This window comes from Bos indicus, chromosome 3 (genome assembly GCF_029378745.1).
Source record: "Bos indicus isolate NIAB-ARS_2022 breed Sahiwal x Tharparkar chromosome 3, NIAB-ARS_B.indTharparkar_mat_pri_1.0, whole genome shotgun sequence".
In the NCBI taxonomy this organism is placed as follows: Eukaryota; Metazoa; Chordata; class Mammalia; order Artiodactyla; family Bovidae; genus Bos; species Bos indicus.
In genome coordinates, this window is record NC_091762.1 from 103094400 (window position 1) to 103112223 (window position 17824).

The following is a 17824-nucleotide window of genomic DNA, read 5'->3' on the forward strand; positions in this document are numbered from 1 at the left end:
AAGCTCTGGGAATTGGTGATGAACAGGAAAGCCTGGCATGCTGCAGTCCATGAGGTCACAAAGAATCGGACATGACTGAGTGACTGAAAGGAACTGAGCAACAATCTACACTACCTTGAAGGAAGACCAGGTGCATCCAAGTGCCAGGCACACTCAAGCCACAAGTCCTGATAGTTAAATCTCTGCCCCTTTCCCCCACCAGTGCCTTAATGTGTACCTACCTGGAGGCTCCCTAAACCTTATGGCCAACCTAGATAGCATATTAAAAAGCAGAGACGTTACTTTGCCAACAGAGGTCTGTCTAGTCAAGGCTATGGTTTTTCCAGTGGTCATGTATGGATGTGAGAGTTGGGCTGTGAAGAAAGCTGAGCACTGAAGAATTGATACTTTTGAACTGTGGTGTTGGAGAAGACTCTTGAGAGTCCCTTGGACTGCAAGGAGATCCAACCAGTCCATTCTAAAGGAGATCAGTCCTGGGTTTTCATTGGAAGGACTGATGCCGAAGCTGAAACTCCAATACTTTGGCCACCTCATGCGAAGAGTTGACTCATTGGAAAAGACCCTGATGCTGGGAGGCATTGGGGGCAGGAGGAGAAGGGTATGACAGAGGATGAGATGGCTGGATGGCACCACCAACTCGATAGACATGAGTTTGAGTAAACTCCGGGAGTTGGTGATGGACAGGGAGGCCTGGCGTGCTGCGATTCATGGGGTCACAAAGAGTCGGACACGACTATGTGACTGAATTGAACTGAACCTGGAAGCTCCCTGAACCCTGCAGTCTAGGGGCTTTATGGAGATTTCACCATGTGGGCATTATTGATGAAATCATGGGCCATCAGTAATTAGTTCAATCTTGAGCTCCTCCTCCCTCCCCAGATTTTGGGTGGTGGGGCTGGAAGTTTTAAGTTTCTAACCAAGGTTTGGTGTTCCTGGGGAGCAGCCCCCATCCTGAAACTATTAAGAAGCTGCCAAGACTCACTTCATTAGAACAAAAGACCCTTCTACCACCTCTATCACTTAAATTTCAAAGGATTTAGGAGTTCTGTGTTAGGAACCATGACAAAGACCAAATCTCTTTCTATGATATCACAAGTCACCCCCTGGTCATTGACCATGGATTCCTTACAGCAGATGCACTGTAACAGTCATGAGATACTGGCACACTTCTAGATCCCCATGTAGTCACTAATAATTTATCTGGGCCATCCTTGGATGAAAATGTCCATCAGGGTGGGGCCACTCAGGACTGCAGCTTCCATTCAGTCTTGGCAATTTCAAAAACAGGAGTGACCTCAGCAGTATATGGCTTCACTCTTCAAGGTATAAGTCAGGAACAGCCAGATGGAAGATACACAGAGAGCAAGGTATCGGGCAGGTGTGGGGGAAGTGATGAGGTGTGGTGCACAGAATGTCCGTGCACTCCTTGGGTGAGTGACTCTCCCAGCACTTCTGTGTGTTCAGCTGCCTGGATGGTCCCTAGTTCTTTCTTCCCAGAACCTTCAAATGGTACCATGTGGGGGTCTTTGGGGGGCAGTTCTTTAGAGCTGGCTCATTTTCCCAAAAAGAAGCCCTCTAGCTTCAAACCCAGGGTAAAAATGCAGCCTGGTGGGCGAGGGGTTCATCCCTCCTTTCACAGATGTTCATTGATTGTTTTCAGGCTCACACCTACTCCTAGCCCACGTCTTAGTGTCTCCAAGCCCTGGCCTTTGCCCATTCCCGCAAGAGTAAACCTCCAGTGTGGGAGCTGTTAAGCATCTGGCGCTGGGGTGTGCGACGGGACTCCCAGCAGACTCCCTCCCTCCTTCAGTTCCCTGCCTCACACCCATTCTGTCCAGAATCCTGACCCCTCTCCAGAGACCTGGGGGGACCGGGCTCTGTGCTCAGAGGTGTCCCACCCAGCTCACATTTTGTGGTTTCCTCCACCCTCTTCCACCAGCTTTCCATCTTCTAAGCACTGGCTTCAGTTTTCTTGGTTGCTAATGTTTCTCATTTATCTTTTAAAAAATCAATTTATTGTCTTTTAGCGGGGTCTAGAAGGCAGAGGAGATATTGTATACATTTAGTTTGCCATCTTTAACTGGAATTCTCTCTCTGGTTTATAAGATTAAGGATGTGGACTGGTGCACTTGGGCAGAAGGGAGAAACGTGAGACTCTGGACACAGAAATAGTCAGATCAAGGCTTAAAAGTGTCTTTATTTACCCAGGCAGCACACGCTTTGGGCATTAATGACAAGGATTGCCAGGGCTGAGAGATTACTACTTGTGGCGATCGTCTTCTCCCAAGCTCCACATTTTAGCCTTGTACAGAGTGATGTCTTTGTAGACCCTGAAGTGGTTCAGCCTGCGGTCGTCACGTTGCGGGTTGACCTAGAGAGGAGCAGGCAGATGTCAGAAAGAAGCCTGTGGGGAAGGGGGAAGACCTTGTCTTGTAGGGACCTGGACTTGACTCAGGTCCCAGTCTCCTGATGTGTGGCCCCTGGTGCTTTTTCTTGCTAAACCCTGTTTGTGAAATGAAGATGACATAATCAGAATTAAAAGACAAGTGCGACAGGAAGTTCTTCAAGTCTATTCAAAATCCTGTGATCCTGTGTTTCTTTCTTAGGAACAGAAGCCCTATATCATTTAGGGAGATCATACTTTGCCAACAAAGGTCTGTCTAATCAAGGCTATGGTTTTTCCAGTGGTCATGTATGGATGTAAGAGTTGGACTATAAAGAAAGCTGAGCACCAAAGAATTGATGCTTTTGAACTGTGGTGTTGGAGAAGACTCTTGAGAGTCCCTTGGACTGCAAGGAGATCCAACCAGTCCATCCTAAAGGAAATCAGTCCTGGGTGTTCATTGGAAGGACTGATGTTGAAGCTGAAACTCCAGTACTTTGGCCACCTTATGTGAAGAGCTGACTCATTTGAAAAGACCCTGATGCTGGGAAAGGTTGAGGGCAGGAGGAGAAGGGGATGACAGAGGATGAGATGGTTGGATGGCATCACCAACTTGATGGACATGAATTTAAGTGAACTCCGGGAGTTGGTGATGGACAGGGAGGCCTGGCGTGCTGCGATTCATGGGGTCGCAAAGATTCGGACACGACTGAGTGACTGAACTGAACTGAACCGATGCTAAAGACTGCATTTCCCAGGCTCCTTGCACTTAGTGGTGCTTTTCCAATCAATGACACAAATATGTTACTAGCATTCACATTTTCCAGAGAAGGGGACAGAACTTGGAGATGTAGGTGACATGCCCAAGACCACTCTACTAACAGCTGGGAGAGCAAACTCAGGCCATCTGTCCTCAGCAAGCTTTGTTTAATCCACACTTGGCGGTATTCACTTTGTACCAGGCACTGTGTTCTAAGCACTGTCTTATCTAATCCTTGGAACAATTTTATGAGAGACATACTGGATTATCTCCATTGTACTAGGAGGAATCTTAGTCACAAAAGAGCTTAGTCACTTCCCAGGGTCACACAGCTAGTACATGGTAGCCAGAAAAGTCCAGGCATCTGGCTCCAAACTCTGTTTCCTTAACCACCGCTGGATTACCCCTGATCTTCCAAGTAAAGGAGACCCACTTACCAAAGGCTCAGAATCCCATCCAATCTCTTGACCTTCAGTCTGTGTCTCTGGGTATTTCTTTCTTGGTCCCTGGGCAGCGTGGTGGATAAGATTTAGAAACCTGGCTGGGAGATGAGGCAGGGGTTACAAAGGAGTCAGGTTTGGGGACCAACGAGAGATGCTGTGCCCTTGACTCTGGCACATCCTCCTGGCAGGCAGAGCACCAGCCTCAGAGGCTTGCCTAGACAAGACACAGGCATCTGGTTCTTCCACGCATCTCTCAACAAACATCTGTTGAGAACAAACTCTGTGCCAGGCACTGTTTGGGCCCTGGAGGCAGAGCAGAGTGAGATAGACATGGTTCCTGGTCTCCTGGTAATGTAGACTGGGTGAGGGGGTCAGGGGATGCAATATACAAGTATAAAAATAAACCCGACATGTACTCACTGCTGTATTTAAAGTGGGTAACCAACAAGGACCTACTGTATAGCACAGGGAACTCTGCTCAATGTCAGGTGACAGCCTGGGTGGGAGGGGAGTTTGGGGGATAATGGATACATGTATATGTGTGGCTGAGTTGCTCTGCTGTGCACCTGAAATACCACATTATTAATTGGTTATACTCCAATATAAAATGGAAAGTTAGAAATAAAAAGAAAAACAAACCGCGTAGAGGCAGGCAGTGATGGACACTGTGAAGACGGGAGTAGGCTGGGGGCAGGGGGAGGCAGGGCTGGCTACTTAGGATGACAAGGGGAGGCCTCTCTGGATGGCTTGCCGGTGCCAGCCCTGAGAGAGGCAGAGGAGGAGCACATCACAGGCAGAAAGAACAAAGGCCGTGGGGCATGAGCAAGTTTGGGCAATGAAGCTGCAGAAGAGACAGTGAGGAGCTGGACTATAAGAAGTGAGGTCAGATCCTTCTGGATTGAAATCAGCATGGCTGTCAACACCAGGTATATTTCTAACTCTACACCTTAAGGACTTAAGTAGATTTCATTTTCTACCTTATCCAGTCTCTGTTTGAGGGAGGTAGTCTGACAAGGGGAGGAAGCTGGCTTTAGTCAGACATTCATGGCCCTTCTACTACTAGCTTGACAGGTGGTTTAACTTCTCTGGGCCTCACTTTGCTCATCTGTAAAATGGGAGGAAGATATCTACCTCAGCAAGATGTTCGAGAATGGAATTAAAAAATAAAGGACTGGGCACTGGGCCGATCTAATCCTGAATACAAGGCGGCTTGTAATGAAGTCCTTACCACCTGCTTTTTTCCTTATTGCTACAAGTCCCCAGCTGGTATACTTTGCTCTAGCCAGGCTGGTGTCTCCACTACAGATGGAAATCTCACTTCCTTGTTCTCTATCAGTCTATTTCCTTGTCTGTCTCCACGATGCTATGAAATCCTCACTCCTTCTGCCCACCCCCATTTCCCAACCCTTCCTCCATCAAACTCCACCCTAAGAAGGTAGAGGGGAAGGAGAAAAGCTTGTCAGCAGAGTTAGGCTTCCTATCAAGTATCTTCTTCCCCTATTCTTAAATGTGGCCCCACTTACCTGTATTATCACAGCCATGCCAAATACTCCCAGTTCTTGGCCATGCTGGTGTCTCATTTCTGTGCTTTCTCGTGTAACCAGAATGTCCTTCCACATTCTTCTGCACCTAACATACTCCACCTCACCTTCTCCAGGAGTACTTTCCAGAACTTTACTGTCTGAGGTGGGCACCTATTCCCACGCTGCTGCCATCCCAATCTAGCTCTCTGTTTACCTGGGTATTTACATGTCTGTCTCTTTGCCTATGGTATGACGTTCCCAGCCCCATTCTAGTGACTATCACCGGGTAATAATGAAAATAATATTAATAACATGTCCCGATCACTATGTACTAGATACTTTTTTTTTAACGTAATACTATTTAACTTCAAAAACATTTCAGCATTCTAAACATACAAAAAAACAAACAAAAAACAGAACGTTGCAGATTGTGTTTAGTATAGAAGGTTCTTGAACTTTCACTGGTGCTGTGGCTTTTGGCTTTGCTGACAAGAGTTCTACGGTTTTTTTTTTTTTTTTTAAAACAGTTTAAAACTACCGCACTTCAACTAAAAAGGATCCAAAACACTTCTCATGCCAGCTGACCCCCGCCCCCTTTTCCACAGCTAAGAATGGCAGCAGGATGCTATGTCACTATATACAAAAACAAGCCAACCTGAAGCTAAACGGATGCCCACTGCGGTGTTCACAGGTCCAGCCCCACAGTGCACGCCCTGAGCCTGCCCCTCCAGAAGGCATCACCCCCACAGCCTCCACACCAAGCAAGGAGCTTGACGTCAAGAGTGTGCCTTGGTTGCTTCTTTTTACAAACTATAGATATGTACAGTTGAGAACTCGGGATTTCTAGCCAATGACCATAGAATTAACACACCACCTTACAGATTAAAAAAAAAAAAAGTGCGAGAAACATCTTTAAGCCTTGTCACACCAACAGCAAAGTGCACAGAGTGAGGAGAACATGAGAGCCTTTTCGTTTTAAAAATGTTTGGAAATATGTACAACTTTGATACAGTTTCCAGGTGCTCCAGATACCCACGGCCACTTCCTGTAAACTGCTGGCAATTACTAGAGCCCTTGGAGAGACTACGATACGATCATGATCCAATCGGGTAGTTAAACCTAACAAGGGCAACAGACACGTCTTGGATGAGAGGTGTGTCAATCACAGCGCTCCCTGCTCTAAGGTATTCACAAGGAGACAGATCAACAGCTTTTAAAATTTATCCTCCTCCTCCCCTTCTTCCTTCTCCTCCTCTTTGTCTTCCTTTTCCACTTTTTTCCAGGCAACTTTATCAGGACCTTTGGCGCCATCAACTTCCATTTAGACCTAGTCTGCGACATCCTTCTCATACTTCTCCTCCAGTTTTGCTGCCTGGTTGATGTATGGCTGCTTCTCCCTGACACTTAAGTTATTCCACATCTCGCCTAGGTTCCTTGCCACGTCTCTAATAGAGATGCCAGGGTTTATAGACTTGATCTTGGGGCAGAATTCAGAGCAGAATAGGAAAAATCCAGATGGTGGTCTCTTGGAGGCATTAGGGTCCCTCTTCTTCTTGCCTCCCTTAGCTGGTCCGTAATCCTTCATTTATCGATCATAGCACATTTTATCCACCTCTGCCATTTCATTGAATTTAGACTTCTCTTACCTCTCGGAGCATTTCTTGGAAAACACAGCAAATTTGACAGGGACCTCAAAACAGGGACAGGGTTTTTCTTATGTTCCTCTCTGCACGTCTGCACAAAGAAGACATAAGCAGTCATCTTGCCCTTTGATTTCTTGGGATCACCTTTAGCCATCTTGACTGTATTGTTTGCTAGTCTGGGCAGCGTGGGGCCCTAGATACTGTTTTAAACACTTGCAATATATTGTTTAATTCTCACAACATCTCTAAGAAATAGGTTCAGAAATGTTAAAAAAAAAAAAAAAAAGTGCCCAAAGTCACACAGTTAATGAATGGCAGAACCAGGATTTGAACTCAGTTAGTAGAACTCCAGAACCTGTGCTTGTTATCAGCTAAGTATTGGATGGATGAACAAATGTAATGTCAGGGCCATGAGGAGCATGTTTTTTGGCTTGACAGTTAATAAACTGGCAGTTTTGAAAATGCTGGTTTCTCGTGAGTTTTGTCAGTATGAGTTCAGCTTTCAGATGATCAAACAGAGGACTGAGGCCTGCCCTAAGGAACCACTACCCTGAGAGTCTCCCAGCCAGCTGCCTCGGTCTCTGTCTCAACATCATTCTCAAATCCTGGACTTACCATCTGCAGGTTCTTCCAGGTTATCATGCCAAGACATGGGCTTTCTGGCGATTGTGTGAACTGGAGAAAAACAGCATCATAGGTTTAAGTTAAAAAAGTTTCTCCCTGGCCTTTCTAAGACACTCCCTATGCTGGGTACCCATTTAGCATTTTTTGAGTGTCTGTCCAATGTCAGATATTACGCTGGGCACTAGGGCATAGGATCTTCAAGGACCTCACAATCTGAGAGGCACTGTCCTGATGATGGCCACCAGCTATGTGTGGAGACTTGAATTTGAGTAATTTAAATTTAATACAATTAAGAATCAGTCCCACAGCTGCATTTCAAGTGATCAACAGCCACATATGGCTACTGGCTGCCATTCAGATCAGCACAGACAGAGAACATTTCCATTATCTCGGAATGGTCTCTTGGACAGACTGATCTATGGAGCTGCAGATGTATCAGGCAGCCAGAGATAGTGATATATACCCAGGAGGCCATGTGGTACCAGGTGGAGGATGCACAGACATCTATTCAGCTCATAATTACTGATGCAGTGGAGGTAGGGCTGTGAACAAGACAGAGAAGGTCCCTGTTCTCCCTGAGCTTTCACTCTACTTGTGGTGATGCTCAATAAACAGATGTATAATATCAGGCAAATATAAGTAAGATGCGCAACCACATAGAGCACATTATATGGATAAACCCATGTTGATGGTGGGGCACAGTGTGGGCGATGTGTCTCTAAAGACAGACGGAGAAGCAGAGTCCTGAATAAACTTGCTGTGTGAGATACATGGGGAAGATCCAAGAGTGAGCTTGGTGAGTTAGAGAAATATCAAGAAGCAGAGTAATTCTGGTGGAGGGAGCTAGGTGGAATGGAGTAGTAAGTGAGCAGAGGCCAGAAGGAACCAGTGGTCTCCATGTGTTTTATCCCTATCTCCTACCAGTAAAAAAAACCAAAAACTTCCACATGTGTATATTGATATAGTCTCTATGCACTATTGTCCTATATTAACAAAGCATCATTTCTTTCTTTATACATAAGTATAATGATAAGTAAAAATTCTAATATTTCCTCACTTAATCCCAATGGATCATATTAATCATGTGCCTGACGATTGTGAGCTGAGAGACCAAGCACCTTTCCTAGGAAGCCTGGACACTGCTGGAAGGGATTATGAAAATTGTTGAAATGGGCCAAGCTTAAACAGAATTGGATGTTAAGTGGTTTTCTTGAAATTAGTAGTTGGAGGATCCAGAGGAAAACCAGGTTATCATAAGCAAAATGAAGATATACATTTTCTGTACTCTCATCCCCCACCCCCAACCCCCAAAGGTAAGTATGTGAGGAGGTGGTTATGCTTAAATAAATGACTGTCCTAATTATTTCACTGTATAAATGTATATTTAAATGTCACATGGTATGCATTGGAGGAGGAAATGGCAACCCACCCCAGTATTCTTGCCTGGAGAATCCCAGGGATGGGGGAGCCTGGTGGGCTGCCTTCTACGGGGTTGCACAGAGTCTGACACGACTGAAGCGACTTAACAGCAGCAGCAGCAGCATACCTTAACTATATGCAAATCTTATTTTAAAATAATGACAATCCATTTCTTCTACACAGCTGGGCTGCAGTGGACTACAGCTAATCAGGTCCAGGACTGGGAGGTCTTTTCCCATTGGAAAAGACCCTGATGCTAGGAAAGATTGAAGGCAGGAGGAGAAGGGGATGACAGAGGATAAGATGGTTGGATGGCATCCCTGACTCCACGGACATGAGTTTGAGCAAGCTCCAGGAGTTGGTGAAGGACAAGGAAGCCTGGTGTCGCAAAGAGTCGGACATGACTGAATGACAAACGACAAGGGCTGGAGGAGAATTCAGAAAGAAGAGAAAGTGAAGAGATGGGGGAATAGCATGGTGATTTAGGAATTCCACGCATTCAGATATGGTGGGACAGAAAAGAGCCTGTGCATGCTGCAGAATAGACACTAAAATGTTTATTAAAGGAACAGGGTGCGGGTAAAGGGGAGTTGGGATAAAGCTGAGTGAGCAGCAGAACCACATCCACAGGGGCCTTACGTTCTGATCAGGGTAAACCTCAGCTCAGAAGCTGTGGGGCCTCTGAGACAGCTCTCACCAGCCATGGTATAGGGGAGGGTTGGAGGGTTGGGCCTGGAGGGAGAAAGAGAGTTAGGAAAGCATCAGATCAATGCAGGCAGGAGTGAGGAGGGCCCTGCTGAGGCTTCAGAGGCCAGATGGAGAGAGGGCGGAGCTAAGTGAGGATTCGCAGTCTTGCGCGATGGCGTCTCCCATTGAGGCAGGAACGTGGGAACCCTCCTGTGAGAGAAACGCTAAGGAAAGGAACAGTACGGTGCCTACTGAGCTGTGTGGAGTGAGAGAGAGAGAGACTGCGGATGACTCCCGGCTTCTAACTAGGGAGAGAAGAGTGGCTGTGGTGCCTTGTGCTTAAAACAAGATCTTCTGGAGCAGCCACAGGTGGGAGAGGGGTGCGGGATGAACCAGGGAAAGGGAGCTGGGAGGTGGTTGTGGACGTGGGTCTGGGTCTCCATTTGAGACTCAGTGGCCTTTAGAGGGAGCTGATGTTACAGGACCAGATGAAACTGGCCCAGGAATGTGCAAAGGGAGAAGAGTTGGGGTGGGGCCACTTAATTAGGGGGCATTTAATTAATTGGGCCTTGGGTCTGTGCCCCTTAAATTTTCTGAAGGTCCTCAGACAATATAAGAAGATGGAAAGAAATCCTTTAACTTATCAACAACAAACCAAAACACACGCAAAACACAAAACCCTGCAAAATATTTCAAAAGCAAATTTATAAAGAACCTTTCAAATTCGTTACAATAAAATATTTAATCAGGATGTGGATGCATTTTAATACATCTGTTTGATGTGATGGGGAATGAGACCCCCTCCCCAACCCCAAAGTCATAGTTCTGAAATGTTGAGAATAGGGGCGAGGTCAGAGGAGGTGTCTCTTACTGGGCTCCACCCTGCACCCCCTGCCCCGCACACCTGCCGGCTCCTTCCCTCTTTTCCTCCCTCCGTCCGGTAGCGCCCCTCACCCTTGCGGAGTGGATTCACGTGATACTGCGTGTAGAGTTTCTGGGTTCGTAGCTCTTTGAGGTACAGTTCCCGCAGGATCTGGTTCTGGTGGACCTCATCTGCGATCGCTTTCTCCTTCTGGTGTCCAGCCATGGCCTTGGCTCTGCTGTGTCCGGTCAGTACAGCGCCGCCTCACCTCGCCAGACGCTCACCAGGTGCCAGGCCAAAGGCTGTTTCCAGGCAACAGAGTCCCAAGCCGGCTCCAGGCAACCGGTCCTAGCTCACCCGCCTCCCTTAGACCTCGCTCCTGCTCGCCCATCCCCCAGCCCCAAATCTTAGAACGCCCTCTTTAGGCGCTCAACCCACCTCCCCCAGCTTCTCAGGACATATCTAGCCTGGTTACAGAACCGCTGCCCGACACTTGCAGAAAACAGACTCGCCATGAAGTGACCAGTCAATCCTAGAGGAAATCAGTCCTGAGTATTCATTGGAAGGACTGATTCTGAAGCTGAAACTCCAATCCTTTGGCCACCTGATGCCAGGAACTGACTCACTGGAAAAAACCCTGATGCTGGGAAAGATTGAAGGCAGGAGGAGAAGGGGATGACAGAGGATGAGATGGTTGGATGACATCACCGACTCAACAGACTTGAGTTTGAGGAAGCTTTGGGAGTTGATGATGGACAAGGAAGCCTGGCTGCTGCAGTCCATGGGGTTGCAAACAGCTGGACACAATGAGCGACTGAACTGAATGATAAAGTGACAGACCCAAGATGTAATGGGCTTAGGATTCAGCCTCACCTTGACTAGTCATTTCCTGAAAAATATTTTGGAAGGAGTAAGAAACCTCTCTACATTAAAGCACATGTCCAAAATTGAGACCCTCTATGTTTATCTCTGCATATAAGTTAAATAAGCAGGGTGACAATATACAGCCTTGACGTACTCCTTTTCCTATTTGGAACCAGTCTGTTGTTCCATGTCCAGTTCTAACTGTTGCTTCCTGACCTGCATATAGGTTTCTCAAGAGGCAGGTCAGGTGGTCTGCTATTCCCATCTCTTTCAGAATTTTCCACAGTTTACTGTGATCCACACAGTCAAAGGCTTTGGCATAGTCAATAAAGCAGAAATATGTTTTTCTGGAACTCTCTTGCTTTTTCTATGATCCTGTGGATGTTGGCAATTTGATCTCTGGTTCCTCTGCCTTTTCTAAAACCAGCTTGAACATCAGGAAGTTCACGGTTCATGTATTGCTGAAGCCTGGCTTGGAGAATTTTGAGCACTACTTTACTAGCATGTGAGATGAGTGCAATTGTGCAGTAGTTTGAGCATTCTTTGGCATTGCCTTTCTTTGAGATTGGAATGAAAACTGACCTTTTCCAGTCCTGTGGCCACTGCTGAGTTTTCCAAATTTGCTGGCATATTGAGTGCAGTGCATGATGCTTTCACAGCATCATCTTTCAGGATTTGAAATAGCTCAATTGGAATTCCATCACCTCCACTAGCTTTATTCATAGTGATGCTTTCTAAGGCCCAACTGACTTCACATTCCAGGATGTCTGGCTCTAGGTGAGTGATCACACCATCGTGATTATCTGGGTCGTGAAGATCTTTTTTGTACAGTTCTTCTGTGTATTCTTGCCACCTCTTCTTAACATCTTCTGCTTCTGTTAGGTCCTTACCATTTCTGTCCTTTATCGAGCCCATCTTTGCATGAAATGTTCCCTTGGTATCTCTGATTTTCTTGAAGAGATCTCTAGTCTTTCCCATTCTGTTGTTTTCCTCTATTTCTTTGCACTGATCCCTGAGGAAGGCTTTCTTATCTCCCCTTGCTATTCTTTGGAACTCTGCATTCAAATGGGAATATCTTTCGTTTTCTCCTTTGCTTTTCACTTCTCTTCTTTTCACAGCTATTTGTAAGGCCTCCTCAGACAGCCATTTTGCTTTTTTGCGTGTCTTTTCCATCAAGACAGGGTCTTGATCCCTGTCTCCTGTACAATGTCACGAACCTCCGTCCATAGTTCATCAGGCACTCTGTCTATCAGATCTAGTTCCTTAAATCTATTTCTCACTTGCACTGTATAATCATAAGGGATTTGATTTAGGTCATACCTGAATGGTCTAGTGATTTTCCCTACTTTCTTCAATTTAAGTCTGAATTTGGCAATAAGGAGTTCATGATCTGAGCCACAGTCAGCTCCTGGTCGGACACGACTGAGCGACTGAACTAAACTGAACTGATGTTTATCTAAGAAACATGGAGAGGTTTCCCATGCATAAAGACATTCCTCCCCATATCACCCATATGATAAATAATATAGACAGGATAACCCTTTCTTAACCCTAAAAGTAACTTAGGAACTTTACAGTTTATTTATTTAAATGTTTAAAGTTGTGGTAAAATACACATAGAATTTGCCATCTGAACCACTTTTAAGTATTGTAGTTCACCACTGTGAAGTATAGTCACACTGTGTGAAACTCATCTCCAGACAGTTTTTATATCCATTAAACAACTCCCCATTGCCTCCTCCCTTTAGCCCTTGGTGGCCACCATTTTACTTTTTCTATGAATTTTACTCCTTTAGATACCTTATTTAATACAGTTTATATTAAAAAAAAAAAGACTAAAAGTAGCCCTAGCATAAAGAAAGGAGCCACCCTTGGTTTTAGGAAGCACCTAAATGCTGACTCCAGAGCTTGTGGTCTTCCCCCCAAGTACATTCCATCTATCCACTCATCCACCTCTCCATCCAGAACGGTGTGTTCCCGGTAAATTTAGGTTTGGAGACACAGTGCTGAACATGACAGATGGGTGGACATGTCTGCAGTTTCCTAAGCCCAGCAAGCAACATCATGATCCTTGCTGTAGCTCCTGCTGCTCCATCTCCTTGGCCTGGAAGGCTCTTTTCCCTGTTGTCTGTCTGGGGAACAATCGCCTAATATTTATAATGAGCTCACATGTAATCTTCTTTCAAAAACCTTTCCAAACTGTATAGCCCCTAGTCCAATTTTTCTTCGTGCCATGCTCAACTTCAACTCTGTAGTTCTAGAATACTAAACTTATTTTATAGATCTAAGTTACTTGAGAACAAGAAATGTGTCTGGCCATCTCTGAATTACCAGTACCTGGCACAGTATGTACAGATGCAGGCTTTTGGTAAATGTTTGCTGGCTGACTGGATGTCCAACCAGATGGCACTGTGATTTTCTTTGCTTACACCATTATATAAACCTTTACATCATGCTGAAATGCAAACAGATTTCATTGTACCTGGCTGAGTTGGAGAAGAACCTCTGTTACTTGTCACTGTGATTCATGCCTGGGTCCCTTTTTCTATCAAGAGTCTAACAACTTCCTGAGTTCTTCAGTTCAGGTGAGTTCAGTCGCTCAGTCGTGTCTGACTCTTTGTGACCCCATGGACTGCAGCACGCCAGGCTTCCCTGTTCATCACCAACTCCCAGAGCTTGCTCAAACTCATGTCCTTCGAGTCGGTGATGCCATCTAACCACCTCATCCTCAGTCATCCCCTTCTCCTCCTGCCTTCAATCTTTCCCAGCATCAGGGTCTTTTCCAATGAGTCAGCTCTTCACATCAGGTGGCCAAAGGATTGGAGTTTCAGCTTCAGCATCAGCCCTTCCAATGAATATTCAGGATTGATTTCCTGAATATTGACTGGTATTTAGTATTGACTGGTTTGATCTCCTTGCAGTCCAAGGGACTCTCAAGAGTCTTCTCCAACACCACAGTTCAAAAGCATCAATTCTTTGGCGCTCAGCTTTCTTTACAGTCCAACTCTCACATCCATATGTGACTACTGGAAAAACCAGAGCTTTGACTAGATGGACCTTTGTTGGCAAAGTAATGTCTCTGTTTTTTAATATGCTGTCTAGGTTGGTCATAGCTTTTCTTCCAAGGAGCAAGCATCTTTTAATTTCATGGCTGCAGTCACCATATGCAGGGATTTTGGAGCTCAGAAAAATAGTCTGTCACTGTTTCCATTGTTTCCTCATCTATTTACTATGAAGTGATAGGACCGGATGCCATAATCTTAGTTTTCTGAATGTTGAGTTTTAAGCCAGCTTTTTCATTCTCTTTCACTTTCATCAAGAAACTCTTTAGTTCCTCTCTTCACTTTCTGCCATAAGGGTGGTATCATCTGTGTATCTGATGTATATTTCTCCCAGCAATCTTGATTCTAGCTTGTGCTTCATCCAACCTGGCATTTAGCATGATGTACTCTGAATATAAGTTAAATAAGCAGGGTGACAATATACACCCTTGACATACTCCTTTTCCAATTTGGAACCAGTCTGTTTTTGTTAGGATTTTTATTGGTGTCTGAAGAGTATTGATAAAATTACAATGAAGGCAAAACACAGATAATAGTAAGATAACCAGAGTCTGCTCATGGCTTAAAACATCATCATAGAAAAGGACTTCTGCAAAGAACTGAACTTACTTTCAAGCTGAATATTGTTTGGCCATCATCTTGAATTCACTAGATCCACCAGGTTAAGCCTTCTGGGAATCCACAATCCTGGCAATTCTGAACTGTATAAGGTCTGTCCCGGTAGTAGAGAAATAATCTCTCCAGGATAAGATCTGTGAGTCAGCAGGTCTGGTTGAGATTGGCTGGAGTGTTGGTGAGGACCAGAGTCCAAAGGACTAAAAGAAGGGGCAGTAGGGGCAGTAGGGGCACAGATAAAGGAGTAACAGGAAAGGGGAGCAAGACGAACAGGGTGGTAAGCAGTTGATATGAAAGAGACAGGGAAAGAGTTGGGCGTGGATGTCATTAAGGTGGGGTGGCAGGAAGGGGTGACGCTAGTCAGAGGAGGGAGATGGGTAGGCCTGAAGTGTGAAGGGGGTGGATGGGGCTGCGGAGTAGGCTGAGGGCTAAAAGACTGAGGAGACAGGGAGGAAGGAGCTTTGAGTAATGAGAGCAAGAAGGAACAGAAAGAGGAGGTGGAAGCTGAGCGTGAGGTGGGGAAACTGGAGGTAGAAAAAATGACAAATTTCTTGTCATTGTTTCAATGGCATATTTCTAGTTATTCATCTTGTGAAAATAAACTGGCAGAAGCTCACACCTGCTCCAGAACCTATCTGATACACTACCACTGGCACCACCCCATGTTGGAATGCCCATTATGAAGCGTACATACTCCTCCCTTTGGAGCCAATAAGAAGAGTCCACCAACCAGAGCAATGGTCTCAGTTTCTAGGTTGAAGAGTGGTTATGGGAAATGGCAAAGAGGATAAATGGAGTTATAATATTAGCCCCTATTTCTTGGGATAACATACAGTTTTGCCCTCAGTAGGCAGAGATTGATCCAAGGGCTAGGATAGACTTGGGAGTTGGGAGAATGGATCTAAAGCAGAAATGGTCAAAGTCGGGGAGACGTCAATGCCCCCATGTATTTAACTTACTACATTTTACAAAGCCTTCTCACATCATTTATATCACTCCGTGAAGATGAGGTAATCAGAGTAGGTGACAAAGCAGGTGTAAACTAGAATATGAGTCAAACGTCACGAGGTAGGGGGCATGCAGGAGGGAGCACGGAATGACACAGAATACTGATAGTCAGCATGACCCCTTCCCATGTTTCAGGACAGAATCTTGTAGGGGTGCTTTCAAGCAGAACTTTACAATATAGCTTGTCTCTTGGTCCTTGTGGTTCCTTGGTGTTTTGCCTGACCCTCATGTGGAATCAGAGACACAGGGGCAAAGCTGACAGGATGACTGCCCAGTCCTGAGTGCCTAATGACTAGGTTTGGACTTTCCTGTTCACTGCCCAAGGCACCTAAATCAGGTGATTTAGGAGGCTGCTGCAACTCCCATTTTCATCTGTCCGATTTAGCAGTTCTCTCTGCTTAGCAGTCCTGGTTTCTTTGATCACCGTCCAGATCATAATTCCATTTGGTCACCTATTCTCTTTTATAACACTGTATTCTGAGTGTTCTCTCTGACCCAATACCCTTGCCTCCCATGTTTCACACAACTTTTCATTGTCCTCTCTGGAAATCTAGCTACAGGACTGGGAAACTTCCCTATTTCCTCGACTGTTTCTTCATTGTTCGCATCTGCCAGCTTTAACTGTCACCTGGATCTCCCTTGAGGACATTGTTTCCCTTGTATATCTCTTAGGTAGAGATGGCTCATTCTCTCAGACTCTTAAGATGCTTCAGGGTGGGAATGAGGTGTATTCTCCTTGTTCCTTTTGACTCCTTCTAAGCCATTATTCCTCTCTTCCAATTAGAACATCCCTTGCTCTTTAGAAACTGGTGCTACCCAGCAGCATTTCCCTGGTACTTTCACCTTCAGATCTCCTGGATACTCTTTTTCTATGAAAATTTTGTACTTGTTGTAAAGTCAGTTTTGAGTCCATCGTCCTTAAGGACTCTAGTGTCTATGTAGATGACCCCACTCAAAGCTCTGGCCTCTCTTTCCTTTGATTTATTTATCATTAAAGTTCATAACCAACACTCTACTTTCAGCCACCCGTGGTCATACCTGATCTTTTCCATTACTCAAGAATTATCTGGGGACTCTCCTGGTGGTCCATTGGTTAAGAATCCACCGTCCAATGCAGGAGACATGAGTTTGATTCCTGGTCAAGGAACTGAGATCCCACATGCTGCAGGACAACTAAGCCTGTGCGCTGCAACTACTGAGGAGGTGGGCCTCCAAATACAGAGGCCGCGTGCTCTGGAGCCTGGCTGCCACCACAAGAGAGAAGCCTGCACACCTCCTCAACAAAGGTCCCCATGTTGCAACTAAGACCAAACACAGCCAAAAATAAATAAATATTTTTTTAAAAAGTAAACAATTATCCCACTTTTGAAATCACTTGTTCGGACATTGTATTCTCTGACACTGCTTCCTGCTCTTACATTGTAATCATTCCATTTTTCCCACTTCCCTGGGGCCAGTGATTCACTGACTCTTACTTTGTTTTAATCTGTGAACTCTGATTTCCCTGATTTTATTTCTCTCCTTACCCACTTCAGAATCTATGATTCAAAATGTCAATGACTTTCTTACCCTAGTTCTAAACTCTCCTGCCAGAATATCTTTTTATTGCATTTTCTTGAGTGGGGTACCCCTACCTGAGTGATTCCAACTATTTGACTTGCTTGTGTTGCTGAATGCTACTGGAAAAAATTTTTATACAACCTGGAATATTGGTACTAAATTAATAGTCTGACTTCAACTGTATGCTAAACAATATCCACAAAAACCAATACCCATGAGAATGTTCGTGTTGAGAATGTTTACTTATTAGAGTAAACAAATGGAAAACAGAACATATAAGTATAAATAAGGATTTAAATAAATTATACCACAGTCACACCATGGGGTATGAAAAGGAAATATCCAGAGGCAAAAAATAAAGAGATGTAAAG

At 45.1% G+C, this 17824-nt stretch overlaps 1 protein-coding gene across 4 annotated transcripts; it reads right to left on the minus strand.

Annotated features, from left to right (window-relative positions):
• Positions 1–2179: 2179 nt before the first annotated feature.
• CFAP144 (cilia and flagella associated protein 144) lies at positions 2180–10646 on the minus strand. Of its 4 annotated transcripts, XM_070786713.1 has the most exons (5): positions 10437–10609; positions 7368–7427; positions 6756–6843; positions 3581–3684; positions 2180–2371 (listed from the first exon to the last, which is right to left on the minus strand). In XM_070786713.1, the coding sequence occupies exons 2-5, from the start codon at positions 7392–7394 to the stop codon at positions 2261–2263; spliced, it is 330 nt and encodes a 109-aa protein (XP_070642814.1). In that variant the 5' UTR covers positions 7395–7427; positions 10437–10609; the 3' UTR covers positions 2180–2260. The 4 variants fall into 4 exon arrangements, with proteins under 4 accessions (XP_070642814.1, XP_019813244.1, XP_019813242.2 ...); XM_019957685.2 differs by lacking the exon at positions 6756–6843 and having other exon boundaries at positions 2180–2503; positions 10437–10646; XM_019957683.2 differs by lacking the exon at positions 6756–6843 and having other exon boundaries at positions 10437–10643.
• Positions 10647–17824: the final 7178 nt, after the last annotated feature.

Bases quoted from the DNA above. Each gene is read 5' to 3' on its own strand.
- CFAP144 (XM_019957685.2), bottom strand. From the start codon at position 10,569: ATGGCTGGACACCAGAAGGAGAAAGCGATCGCAGATGAGGTCCACCAG. The intron at 7,428-10,436 runs GTGAGGGGCGCT...GTTTTTCTCCAG, and splicing joins CGTGAATCCACTCCGCAAGG to TTCACACAATCGCCAGAAAG. The intron at 2,504-3,580 runs GTAAGTGGGTCT...TTTCACAAACAG, and splicing joins GATGGGATTCTGAGCCTTTG to GGTTTAGCAAGAAAAAGCAC.